Source organism: Pogoniulus pusillus, chromosome 2 (genome assembly GCF_015220805.1).
Source record: "Pogoniulus pusillus isolate bPogPus1 chromosome 2, bPogPus1.pri, whole genome shotgun sequence".
Taxonomy (NCBI): Eukaryota; Metazoa; Chordata; class Aves; order Piciformes; family Lybiidae; genus Pogoniulus; species Pogoniulus pusillus.
Genome location: NC_087265.1, coordinates 16715682 through 16729494, shown reverse-complemented (window position 1 = coordinate 16729494; position 13813 = coordinate 16715682). Strand labels below are relative to the sequence as shown.

General features: G+C 37.1%; 1 protein-coding gene across 3 annotated transcripts in view; it reads left to right on the top strand.

Annotated features, from left to right (window-relative positions):
- The window catches only part of PTPN4 (protein tyrosine phosphatase non-receptor type 4), a 122699-nt gene that overhangs the window by 45001 nt on the left and 63885 nt on the right, over nucleotides 1-13813 (top strand). For 2 of the 3 annotated variants that reach the window (XM_064157613.1, XM_064157603.1), the window contains exons 3-7: nucleotides 3467-3574; nucleotides 6913-6955; nucleotides 7053-7131; nucleotides 13386-13430; nucleotides 13670-13722. In XM_064157613.1, coding sequence (XP_064013683.1) covers nucleotides 3467-3574; nucleotides 6913-6955; nucleotides 7053-7131; nucleotides 13386-13430; nucleotides 13670-13722 — 328 coding nt within the window. The remainder of the gene's footprint in view (nucleotides 1-3466; nucleotides 3575-6912; nucleotides 6956-7052; nucleotides 7132-13385; nucleotides 13431-13669; nucleotides 13723-13813) is intronic. The other variant, XM_064157622.1, reaches the window with a different exon arrangement.

The window sequence follows — 13813 nt, the reverse complement described above, 5'->3', positions numbered from 1 at the left end:
TGTTCTGTGAGCAAGGCTAGTGGGTTAGCAGTCATAGACAAATATTTCCATTTGGAGCTCTTATTATCTCAGAATTCACCTCGAAGTCAATGAAATTACACTCTAATAGGCTTTTAAAATAACTTCCAAACCCTATGTTAACCCCCTAGTAACTTTAGAAGTAAAATTTTTCACTGATTTTACTTCACCATTACTTAGTTGCTTCTCTTTTTCCCCTTTGACCAAAAATAAAATAATAGCCTGCTTGGAAACTTTTTGCTTTTAAATAAGAGAAGTTTTTGCAGAGCTGAAGTTAAGCTCTAGATGCAAAGAAGACACTAGTGCAGTGCTAGTTGTTTGGGAGCGCACCTGCCTGAGTTGCAAAACACCTATGGAGATGAACTGCAAGAGGAGTTTCAGCATTGTCATTAGTGAAGGAGCAGCACACGCTCTCATAAATCTGTGAGCAGCAAGGGTGTCTCACCACACAGCAAAGCCTGGGACCTGTCATCCTGTCCCTCTGCCATCAGAAGTCCAAATTTCTTTGGGCTGACACAGCAGCAGTATCTCCTAGTGGTTGCTGCTGATGCATCCAGTTCTGTAGGACAGCAACAAAACCAGAATGTCAGTAATATAAATTGGAACAATGGAGATATTTGTTAAGCAGGAGTTAAACCTATGTAGTTGCAGATGTTTTCATAAACTTTCGAACATGAGTATGTATGAACAACTAATGATCATTTTGCAATTATAAATTATATGCATGTGTTGAATGATACTGTGTTAGCCGCTCGATGATGGATACTTCTTAAAGTGCACTTAATACGCTGATGCCAAATTTGTTCTGAAAGGCCAAAATACGTTATAAATACTGCCTTGGGCAATGACTAAAAAAAAGTACACCTGACATTCTAGTTCAAAAAAAAGCGTTGTTATCTGTCTACTCTACTTTTACTGTTAGGTATTCTACATTTTTTTCATGTGATTTTGCATTATTTCTTGTTTTAAGAGGAAATACTGATGTTTGTAGGAATAAAGCAAGTTTCTTTGCATATTAATCCATGTGTATTCCTTTTGCATTGTTACAAAACGAATGCTGAAAAGGGGGAAAAAAACCAAAATCTCACACACACAAAACCCAAAATTCAACCCAAAATCCTGGGAAGCTTGCTGTCATATTTTCTGTCATTTATAGTAGCTATTCAGTGGCTATGCTAGGATGACAGATATTTTTAGGTATTTCACAACAAGTAGGATTGTGACCTTCACTTGCTCTGACAAGCTGCAACATCATCATATAAGTATCAGAGATGAGTTAAACTGAGGTCTGGTTTTACTAGATGTTTATCTTCATCTTGCACTGAGAGTAAGACTTTGCGATCAGAACATGCTTCATGTTCAAACTGGTCTTCTCTCACTAAATCTGCTGCTCTGTTGCAGGAGAAATACCTTCCTTGCAGTCATGAAATGATGTTCTGTTTTACTGAATTTAAACAGGACAGCAATTTCTAAGCTTTTTGTCAAGAAATACCTATTCTTACGTTAAGAAACAGCATAAACTCTCAGATTTAGATTGGAGAAAATCTGTAAAATGTATGTCTACATGTTACTTCAGGAAGTAAAAAGTCAGCTGTGATAGTTATCAGCCTAAACTTGAGTTCTTTCCTTCCAGTTAGTATCATAAATTCTTAGTTTGAATTCTGATTTAAATCTGCTTGGGGAAAAAATGCTAAGAAGCAATTAGTGTTACTATGTCATTTTAAAATAAGTTTTATTTGCTGAAAAATAGTACTGATGACTGGTTTATTTCAAAATATACTGGAAACTCCTAAGTTAGATAATATCATTGTGACTGTTTTTGGATTGTGTATTAAAGTCCTTTCATGCATTTATGCTCTTACGTATTTATTATTTTAACATCCAGGCTTTTTTCTTAATTTGTTTTTAATTATTGTAAAGTGAATTTTTCAGTAGTGCTCCTATCTAGAAGATTTCTCTGGATGTGGTGTTTTGGGTTTCTTTTTAAACAAGGCCTTCTTTCAAAATAAATACAGTAATTCTAAGCTCATTTAGCAATTCTTAGATCATTTAGCCAAATTTATGTGAAACATGAATTATATGCATTCTGTAATTTCAACTTAAATGCACAGAGCTTTGGTTATGATTGTCCTGCTGGGGTCATTCCATGCATAACTTGTTGACAATTTTCTAATTTTTATTATTATGAAATAATTTTTGACAGTTCACTCAACTTGAGTGTAATTTCAGCTGAACAAAAAGTGTTTTGAGAAACCTCTCTTAGATATTAGCAAATGTCTGAATGTGATTTGCAGAGTTTTCTGATATATGGATATTAGTGAAATTCTTGCAACCTTCTTTGGCTCTTCTAGTTGCATACTTCTGTTTTAATGGCTGTAAAAATAAACTGTTGTATAATCTCTGAAAAATGAGGTCATTTGGGAGCAGAACAGCAGGTTTTCTGTTCTAAAAGTTAAAAAATATCCTATAGCCTACAGTAAACAAGGCAAGATTTAACAAATCCACTGTAGCATCAGTAATACTTTGCACCTAAAAGATTATTATAATCTTGCTTGGCACCAGGGAATTAGAAAATCTGGGTGGAAAAATGTATCAATTGTCTTATCTTTTTCTTTGTTCATTAGTCTGACAGCTGTTCTTGCAGAATTTGTCCTCTTTTGTACTTCTGGAAGCTCTGACACTATGTTCTTTGGGAAACTCCCTTCAGATTTCACCAGATGTATTCATTGAGTCTTGTCATAATGGCACAGTCAGTATTTCAGTTACTGTGTTGGCAGAGTTTCCAGGTTAGGCAAAAAATTGCTAAGCACCAGCAACTATAGATTATTTTTACATCATTTTGAGGGTAAAAATTTTCCCTGTGATGGAAATCATTTGTTCACTTGTCTCTGAAGGGGAGTGTTACTGATATTCAGTTCATTTGAATTAGTTCATTTAGGGTGAAGTAGTATCTTTGAGAGAAGGCATTTAACACTTCTCAGAGTAATCTGTCTGCTTCAACTGTCTATGCCATTTAACTCTGGAAACATTTTCAGTGCATTGGTTTATTTAGATTCTGGAGTCCATGAACAAGTAAGACCATAAAACAAGTAAGAATAACTTATACAGACCTATGCTTTAAAGGTCAATGACTCAAACAAGGCTGAAAAGTTCTTTGTCAAATCCTAGCTTGCTTCCCCCTTATATTTATGTAATGAATGGCTTTCAGTAATAGTCGTGTAGCTAGCTGAGAGAAGAGAAATTCTTACTGTCAGAAAATGATAGAGGAAAAATAATTCCTTAGGTATGTTTCAAAAAGAGAGATGAAACTCATTTAAAAACCATGTACCTTTGCAGTATTTAAAGTTTAGGCTGATAGATCACATATGAAGGAGCTCTGCCTGCCTGAAGTCTGTGTGTCCAGTTACATATTTGTTCAGTAAAAATCATCTGTATTTGTTCTCTGCAGAAACATGATCAGGGACAAGTTCTATTGGATGTAGTCTTCAAGCATCTCGATTTGACAGAAAGAGATTACTTTGGTTTACAGTTAGCTGATGAATCTACTGATAACCCTGTAAGTTGACTCTTGTTTTATAAATAAGATTTTGTAAATAATTATTGTTCATCACTATGCTCTATATACAGAGAAGTGAAGACACTGCAGTATTGTGCCACTTGTTCAGCTGATTCATTTGAGTGGGTTGGTATTACCTTGTGATTACTATAAAATAAAATTTTTATACTTAGAAGCTTGGAGTAAAAAGTTGAGATTTGTGTTTATGAAATAATACCTTAAAAGGACATTGCTTGTTCTGTTGTATTGATTTGCTTTTATCAGACTGCATGATCATTGTTAGATGGAATAAGAAATAGTAGCACTATCTTTTATACTTTTGTTTTCATTAGGACTTAATAAAACCCCAGCAATTATTTTTTTCTAGATTGTCCTGTATGGTGTTTCTAGTGCAGATACCTGGTAGGTCTTTCAGCAGTGCTTTGTATAGTCCACTATCCTAAAAGAGCTGCCAGGTCATTACCTCCCTGAAAAGGACTCCTTTGAAAGTCAGTGTGTCTATAGTTCATGCACTTCAAATGAAAGGAAATTCTGTGGGACTGGAATTTTGTAAATCACTGGTAGAAACTTCTATGTCCAACTGGAAGACACAGAGTTATAGTGGTTATAGCTGTACTGTTGAGATTATGATTGCTTGAAGAATACTTTTTTAATACTTTCTTTTATGGGTATCAGATGTTCAGTTTAAGTATTATTCCTTATAATACAGTTCTTTACCTAATTCCCATTATGCATGTGTCACAGAGATGAGATCTAAATTTATCTCCCAACTTGTTTGCCAGAAGTAATTTTTGTTCACAAAATGTGCAGAATGTGATCTGTAGATGTAAGTGGCACTGTAAAGTGTTAATCATTCAGTAACTAAGATGAATTTCAGAAGATAAGGCAACTTTCATTGGTAAGTGCAGATTTCATCGACTGTTGTTCCACCATCAAGAGCATCTGTTCTAAATAGAAGGAGTACTTCTTTATCTTAGTGAAAGGTTGAACTTTCTTTTTTTAATGTAGAAAAAGAAAAAAGAAGTCACAATACAGCTATAATTTTTCTTCTGTCTGAACAGTGAACTACTTCTTCCATTTCTTCTCTAGAGGAAATTATTCTTAATTATGTTCTTTTTCTAAATTCTGGTAACAGATTATTAGTGTGAATAAAGCTGTATAGCACAATTGTAGAGACTTCTAAAAGTTTTCTTCTGTAATTTTGTGGATAGTTCCAATAAGACATTGGTAGCCTGGCCTCAATTAAGCTTTTAATTTTAAACTTTGTTATTAGGCCAAAAAGACACAAGCATGCTGTACAAAAGGTTGGATTATTTTTCAGCTTTAGGAATATCACTCAATATTTTAGTGAACATTCAGAAATCTGTAGTGTTTCTCATTTGTCTTGTTTTTCAAAGTTTAGGCCTCTAAGCTCGTTTATCTTTCTTTCTTCCAGTTTATCTATCTGGAAACAGCTGAACACAACACTGTTATAGAGGGATCTGTTTAAGAGTTAGCCTGAAGGAGAAATAACTTCACAGCTATGTGATATAAGCACATGCTTTAAAGATTTAGTATTTTTTGACTTCTAAATATTTTGACTTTTCAGTACCTATGTTGTTGCAATGAAAACAGAGCTAAGCAGAAGTATTACCAATCTGTTATCATATTAGTCAGGTCAGCTTAAGAATTTATGGGTTTCTCTATTTCAGTTTTTGATACCAGTTGGACAGAGGACCCAGATGAGAGAAATACTGTTGTTACTTGTGAAACAGCATAAAAGAGAATTGCTAAGATAAGGTCATTGCAGCAGGAGATAAAGGTGATAGGGAGAAGGGAATACTGCTAGTGGAATGTGAAACCTCTCTCACTATAACACAAATTTCACAAACTGCACAAACCTTATGATATTATGTAATATCATGGTTCCTTTAAAAGTAAGTGCAGGAAAGCATTGATGCAGTGTGCAGCTGGAGTTGTATTTGGCTAGAACCTTGGGCTGTTGGTGCCCAGAACAATGATGAGCAGGTGGAATCGGTGCATAGTGGGTGTGAGGGTGCAGTCAGTACTGTCACTGTGAATACTTTTGGCAGGAGACAGTGAGCCAGGGTCATTGCTGAGGGAAGAGAGAGTGTAAAAATGACTCTTCAGGGGACCCTCATGTGTACCCTTGACTGGAGACTTCTTCCTTAAGCCTTTGCATTTGGTCTTAAAAGGTAACCAATCCTGTGTGAGGGTTTGGTTTTTTTATATAATCACACTCTTGAAAGCATTTTACACTTTATCCTCAGTTCCTCTGAAGTCATCTGCTACAAGGATACAGCTTTTGGATGTAGTCATTGTTTGCTTTTCATAATGAATAAAATGACTCAACTGCAAATCCATAGTGTATGTCAGATAGCTTAGGTGCCTCTGTGTGTTTACTTCCTCTTCTCTCACATGCTAAAAATAAAAAGTCTTGTGATGTGAGATAGTTGCATGCTGTACAGGGTTACATCAATGCCACTTCATAGGAACTGTGGGCATATAATAGTTTCTTGAGGCTTATGGGCTTCCATTGCGAGGCAGGATGAGAAACTGAATGGTATTTATGGCAAAGTCAGACTGAAGAGTTAACTGAGCTAAACTGTTATGTATAGAGTCTTCAGGATTGCTGGTGTCATGTGGTTTAAACAACTTGTAGGGATTTCCAAAGAACCATACTTCTATCTGAAATTTTCAGTTTTGATTTTTATAAAGATCTCTCTCTACTTCCCCACAACGTCATTTCTTGTAGATCCATGTCAAGACTGGATACTGTTCAGTGGAGTCATTCTGTAGTCTGCTAGCAATCTTAGTTAGCAATTTACCAGAGGTGACACTTCGACTGACAATTTGAGGAGAGTCTGAGCCACTGGGATCACTCCCTGGATGTGTCAGACCTCCAAAATGCAGTGGAAAGTACTGGAATTAGTTTAAACAAATTAACTTCTTGGATAAGTTAGGCTACTTATAGCTCTTCGCTGCCACAGTCAGTTCACTGTGGATAATCAGTTGAAAGAGTACACAAAGATTATTAGACACACCATAAATATGTTCTAACCTTCCTCAGGCTCATGTGATGTTCCTAGATAGAAGTCATTGCCTCTGTAAGAAGCATCTGGACAATAAGGATTAATCCCAGGGAAAGAAGAACAAACAAAACTGATGATGATAAGTATTGGTGTCTTTCCAGAATCAGTAGCAGGACTTGGGAAGACATTTTTGTAGAAGATGGAAGAAAAAATAATAGAAAAGCAACAGTTACTTGATGTATAAGGCCATAATTCATATACTACTTTGTTTCTCTAAAGTTGATGTTATAATCTGTCTCTTTCCAGAGGTGGTTAGATGCAAACAAGCCAATCAGGAAACAATTAAAAAGTGAGTACATGTATGTATTTGGTCAGTTTACCTATCAATATTATGCTGTTTTTCCAGAGTACCCCCATTAATTAGAAATAATTTCTCTTAACTGTAGGAGGATCTCCTCACAGCTTGAACTTCAGAGTTAAGTTTTTTGTAAGTGACCCAAACAAGCTTCAAGAAGAGTACACAAGGTAGGTCTAGTTAATTTATCAATAAAACATTATTCCAGAAAGCTTATGTTTGAGGGGGAAAATGACCATTCGTGTTTTTTTTAAGAAATAACATGGAAATTTAAATAACTTTTGTCATGTGTGCAAGCTTCTAATTTTTGCCTAATAATTACAGATACAGACTGTGCAATTGCACCAAATCAATATTAAAAAGCCCCTGTGAATATACTTACAAATTTATATGCAAAATGAAGTAACTACATGGAGAAAATACTACCAAGTAGAAACAGAAAAGAGAGAATAGAGGCAAGAAAAATCTTAATCCCACTATTCACCAATGAGTACAAGTTACAATTTTTCCTTACCTGTGTTTGTCTTATGATTAGAAAATTCCTTTTTGTGTTTTTCTGTTGTTGTTGATTTTCCACCTGCCCTCTCCCCCCCACTCTATTTTTTGCTTGGCATTTAAAAAATTAATCTGTATGGTTGAAGCATGTGAGCTCATTTTGATAGCAGTGTTTTAGAAATCTGTTGAAGAAAATGCTCAGTGTGAATCAAGATAGGAGAAATGTGAATTGCAATTAGTCCCTGAAGAAATACTTCACATTGTCAGTATTCTTAATTAGTTCTGGTCTTCTACATAAGTGGCGTGATTTCGCAGATTGGAATTTTTGGATGTTAGCCATTTTGAAAACAGGTCAGCCCTGTTCAAAAAAGCAATATTTGAATTATAAAGGATAGCTTGAGAAACTTAAGTATCAAAACTGACCATTTGAGCCCACAGTTGTTTATAATTTCTTCTGATTTGTCATATTTTGGTGAATTTTTCACAAATACCTACCCAGGCAAAATTTTACTAAAGTGAGTCCCAGAGATCTTTGATCAGATTTTATTTCATTTAAATATTTGCTGTAGGAAAATGTGGCAATTTAATTGTGTCAGAATAATGAAAGATGTGTTATTTGAATTGAAGGACAATATTTAATATTCCTAAGGAGATAGAAAAAAAACATATTGATTAACATTTATTGTTTGAAGTAAACAGTGAAGAAACAGCTGTTTAAATATTATGCTGTAAATAAAAAGCTATAAATGCAGTATCCTTTTAGATGAGACATAATACATGATTGCTGGGTGTATCTAGGTCAGGTCTGCCTTTTTTTGCTAATAGACCTAATTGCCTCTGAGAAAACTTACTTGATTTGGAATTACTCTAAAGAGAGAGCTGCTATCTGTGGGTTAAGAGTGCGGTTAAGATGCTGTGTCACAAATATGGGGTAATCAGTATTCCACTCTTTAAAACGGAACAAAATGAAACAAACAAAAAAAAAAAAAAACCCACACTAAACCCATAAACCACAACAAAACATGAAAGAAGTACAGCAGCAGCTAATGACAGTTCCAGCTCAGGCTGACACTTCTGAAAAATGTACAGTTCTTAAAAATTTCATGAAAGTAGAGGAATGAGTCAGTATATGAGCCAATATGAATAGACATCAGGGAAAGGTTCAGTGCAAGCTTGTGTCCCATTAGACCTCTGTGAATTTTTGTGAAGGAGGTAAGTTATAAATTCCCAAAGCCTGTAAAGACCTGTGGGAGCTCACCTTGTGTTGGAGAATTCAGTTTTAGAAACTTAACCTTGTTAGGAAATGAAGCTTCATTATTTCTGCTCCTGGAAGAAAGACTTGATTATTAACACTGACTCCAATTAGCAGTAGTTCTGTCTTACCCTTTTCTAGAGACATCTATATAAGGAAGATTAAAAAGTGCAATACCAGCTTCTTCATGTTAGCTGGATTTGTTGAGTGGCCTTTTTCAGATCTATGTTGCTAAAGCTTACATTGATTTCCCATTTTGGTCTATAATATACAAGACCTCAGTGTTCAAACTGGGCTGGTTAGCTAACAAACCATTAACTTCACTGCTGAAGGCAGTGGACGGAGAATTGACTCTACTTGGTGTTCCTTAATCCTGAAGTCCTATGTACCATGGAACATTTCTAGTAAAGCATTGCACTAAGGAGAATAAAACAGTTGCAGCTGCACAAACAAACTGTTCTCCTACATTTACTGGCCATAAACATTAACAGAAAATATAAGTTCAGTTCTTCAGTATATTTGTGAAGAGGTGTTCAGTCTAAGCGTGTGAAGCATATCCCTTAAATATATAAATTTAACTTAGTATTTACTGCCTTTTTTTAACAGGTAAAGAAAATTTGCTTTATATATCTTTTTTTGCTTCAATATCCATTTTACAGTGGAAAACAAAAATGTGTTTTGAGGTCTCCAAAGCCTAGCTAATGTCTCCATTTTAATTTCTTAAGTTTAATATCTTAAACTAAGCTTCTTGCTACTCTTGTCAGATAAAGAACCTCCAGGCAGTTTTGTAGGACTTGACCTTTATTTGTCAGTTTGCAAAGGTTTTCCTGTACTTTCTTCCAAACAGGAAATATTTTACCTTTCCACTATATTTAGCTTGTGATTGGATTTCTATGTGTGTGCTAATAATTAATGTTTGTGGAAGTCTTTAAAGCAGTAGGTAGTCCACTTTCTGAAGACTGTATGATTACCAGAAGACGTAATAGGTGAAATAAATGATTTTCCACCCCTCATCCTCTACCCAGAATTTCTTATTTCAGTTTAATACTGGGAAATATTATTTTTTCATTTCAGTCAAACTTGAATGAGGTGTTTTTGATAAGTAATTTCAATTAGTGTTTGTTGTGAATAGGTAGTATGGTTTACTCTTTGATTTTGAAACAGAGCTATAGTGAGGAAAGTGGATTTTTTTTCTTGGTAAGAATAATAACGTCCCTAAATAGAACAAATTTCTAAGTAATCAATCATGATGTTTAAATTTTCCAGCTGGTGAAAGTTTTGGGTTTTTTTAAATAATGCATTAGAGCCTGAATTCAGCAGCTGCTTTTATGCTCTGTTACAAAGAGCTTTTGCTGACAGTTTAAGATTATTGCTAAAATCCTGCCATCTCAGTAAGTCTTGCTTGTTACTCCAGTTTTTGTGTCAATGGAAGGTTTAATTGTTTAAAACCTTTGAGTAAAATAGAAAGGAAATAAACTCAATGAACAAAAGATTTAATTCTGGGATGTTAACAAAATATTTGAATTTTGTTGGAGAAACAAAGGAATTAATTTAGAGGAATATCTGTTTGCATTTTCAAGCTAGTTGGGAGCTTTAAGTGTTTCTGCTGCCACTGTTTGGTGGGAAATAGTTCTTGTTTTAGTTCCTTTTGCTGTTTGTCTCCTTCTGGTTGAACAGAGTGGGCATGGGAAGACTAGATGAATTTCTAAACCTAGTTTTTGTCACTTCATAATTATGGAAAAATCTAGAACTTTGAAGAGAGGCAATTGGAAGGCATTTGACGTAATAGAATAAACACTTTTAAGAATGTAACTCAAAAAATATTGTAATTTAAATAAAACCAGTAATATCAAGAATAAATTAATTAAGAATATACTAATCCAGTTGGCAGCCAGTCACTAGTGTTGTCCCCCAGTGATCAGTGCTGGGCCTGGTCCTGTCACTGTCTTTATTGATGGTCTGGATGAGGGGATTGAGTCCATCATCAGTAAGTTTGCAGACGACACCGAGCTAGTACCAGGTGTCAATCTGTTGGAGGGTAGGAGAGCCCTGCAGAGGGACCTTAAAAGCCTAGGTGGGTGGGCAGAGGCCAGTGGGATGAGATTTAACAAGGCAAAATGCAGGGTTCTACACTTTGGCCGTGACAACGCCAAGCAGTGCTACAGGCTAGGGACAGAGTGGCTGGAGAGCAGCCAGGAAGAAAGATACCTGGAGGTGCTGGTAGATAAGGGGCTAAACATGAGCCAGCAGTGTGCCCAGGTGGCCAAGAGAGCCAATAGCATCCTGGCCTGCATCAGGAACAGTGTGGCCAGTAGGACGAGGGAGATTATTCTTCCCCTGTACTCAACACTGGTCAGGCCACTCCTTGAGTACTGTGTCCAGTTCTGGGCCCCTCAATTCAAGAGAGATGTTGGGGTACTGGAATGTCACCAGAGAAGGGCAAGAAAGCTGGTGAAAGGCCTGGATATAAGCCCTATGAGGAGAGGCTGAGGGAGCTGGGGTTGTTTAGCCTATAGAAGAGGAGGCTCAGGGGTGATGATATTGCTGTCTACAACTGCCTGAAGGGAGATTGTAGCCAGGTGGGGGTTGGTCTCTTCTCCCAGGCAACCAGCAATAGAACAAGGGGACACAGTCTCAAGTTGTGCCAGGGGAGGTATAGGCTGGATGTTAGGAGGAAGTTCTTCACAGAGAGATTTGCTGTTGGAATGGGCTGCCCAGAGAGGTGGTGGGGTCGTTGTCCCTGGAGGTGTTGAAGAAAAGCCTGGCTGAGGCAGTTAGTGCCATGGTCTAGTTAACTGGCTAGGGCTGGGTGTTAGGTTGGACTGGATGATCCTGGAGTTCTCTTCCAACCTGGTTGATTCTATGTTTCTAATGTTATCTACCTGAAAAATCACAGGATCATAGGGGTTGGAAGGGACCCAAGGGGATCATTGAGTCCAACTACCCTGCCATAGCGGCACCACATGATCTAGCACAGATCACAGAGGAACTCATCCAGACAGGCCTTGATAGTCTCCAGAGAAGGAGACTTCAGCTTCTCTGGGGAGCCTGTTCCAGTGCTCTGTAACCCTTACAGTAAAGAAATTCCCCCTTGTGTTGAGACAGAACTTCTTTTGCTGCAACTTACACTCATTGCTCCTTGTCCTATCACAGGGAGCAAGTGAGAAGAGCCTGTCCCTGCTTTTCTGGATAGCCTTCAGATCTTTATAAACGTTTATTAACTTCTCTCTCAGCCTCCTCTTCTCCAGAATAGAAAGTCTCACGTCCCTCAGTCTCTCCTCATAAGGCATGTCCTCCAGTCCCCTAGTCATACTTATAGCCCTCTGCTTGACCTTTTCCAGCAGATCTCCATCCCTCTTAAACTGGGGAGCCCACAACTGAATGCAGTATTCAAGATGAGGTCTCACCAGGGCAAAGTAGAGGGGAAGGAGAACCTCCCTTGATCTGCTGGACACACTCTTCTTAATACATCCCAAGGTCCCATTGGCTTTCTTGGCCACAAGGGCACATTGCTGTGCCATGGTTAACTTGTTATCCACCAGCACTCCCAGGTCCCTCTCCACAGGACTGCTCTCCAGCAGATCACCTCCCAGCCTGTACTGGTGCAGTTTATTACTCCTCCTCAAATGCAGGACTCTGCACTTGTCCTTGTTGAACCTCATTTGTTCCTCTGTGCCCAGCTCTCCAGTCTGTCCAGTTCTTGCTGGATGGATGCATGGCCTGCAGCTGTATCAGCCAAGCCTCCCAGTTTGGTGTCATCAGCAAACTTGCTGAGCAGATACTCTGTGCCCTCAGCAATGTCATTGATGAACACGTTGAACAGCACCAGACCCAGGACTGATCCCTGGGGAACTCCACTGGTTACAGCTCTCCAGCTGGACCTAACAACATTGATCACCACTCTTTGAACCCTTATCTTGTAACTAGTTCCTAACCCACCTCACTGTCTGCTCTTCCATCTCACACTTACTGAGCTTGCTCTCTAGAATATCATGGGAGATGGTGTCAAAGGCCTTGCTAAGGTCAAGGTAGACTACATCCACTGCTTTCCCTGAATCTACCCATTCAGTTATGCCATCAAAGAATGCTATCAGGTTAGTCAAGCATGACTTGCCCTTGGTAAATCCATGCTGACTACTCCTGATAACCTTCTTCTCTTCCAAGTGCCTTGAGATTCCCTCCAGAAGGAGCCACTCCATTATTTTTCCAGTGATAAAAGTGAGGCTGACTGGTCAGTTGTTCCCTGGAACCTTTTTCTTGCCCCTTTTGAAGACTGGAGTGACATTTGCTCTTTTTCAGTCCTCAGGCACCTCTCCTGTCTGCCACCATTTGGCAAAGATGATGGAGAGTGGTAGAGTGATAATATAATCCAGTTCTCTCATAAGTTCAGCATAAATAATGGAAAATGAAGCAGCTAGAATGTGAAATTTACAGATGTTTAGTGAAATACAATGTATCACCTCATAGTTTGTAAGTACTTCAATTTTTGAAATTTTAATATCCTTTTACTAATTACAGTTTGATTTTTTTCCTATAGGAGCTTAAGAAATAGCATGCAAAATGTGAAATTTATTTTTTGCATGAATTGAAAGCAAACTTCATTTAATGATAATAAAATTATTGGATATCTTTATCTTTAATTACAGTGAGGGTTTTTTTGTTTGTTTCTTTAAAAAGGTACCAGTATTTTTTGCAAATTAAACAGGACATTCTTACTGGAAGGTAAGACTTTTTTTTTTTTTCCCCTATGTTAACCATTAAATGCAACTTTGGTAAAAAAGTTAATAGGGAGGGATTTTACCTGCAAAAATATATTAAAAATAAATATTTCTGCTAGTGGAAGTGTTTATAATAACTGTCTGTCCAGTTTAATATGATAATCTAGGCTTTTCAAAATAACCAAATGCCATATTAAATATGTGATTTTATTTATTTCTCATTTTAAAACCAAAACAAAACAGATTGCCCTGTCCTTATAATACTGCTGCTCTTCTGGCTTCCTACGCTGTTCAATGTAAGTATAATTCATATTCCGGTACATGTTAGTACTATAATGCCTCGTAAGTAGCATTGGTTAGCTTCTAAAGGCTGTTGTTTGTGTAGTC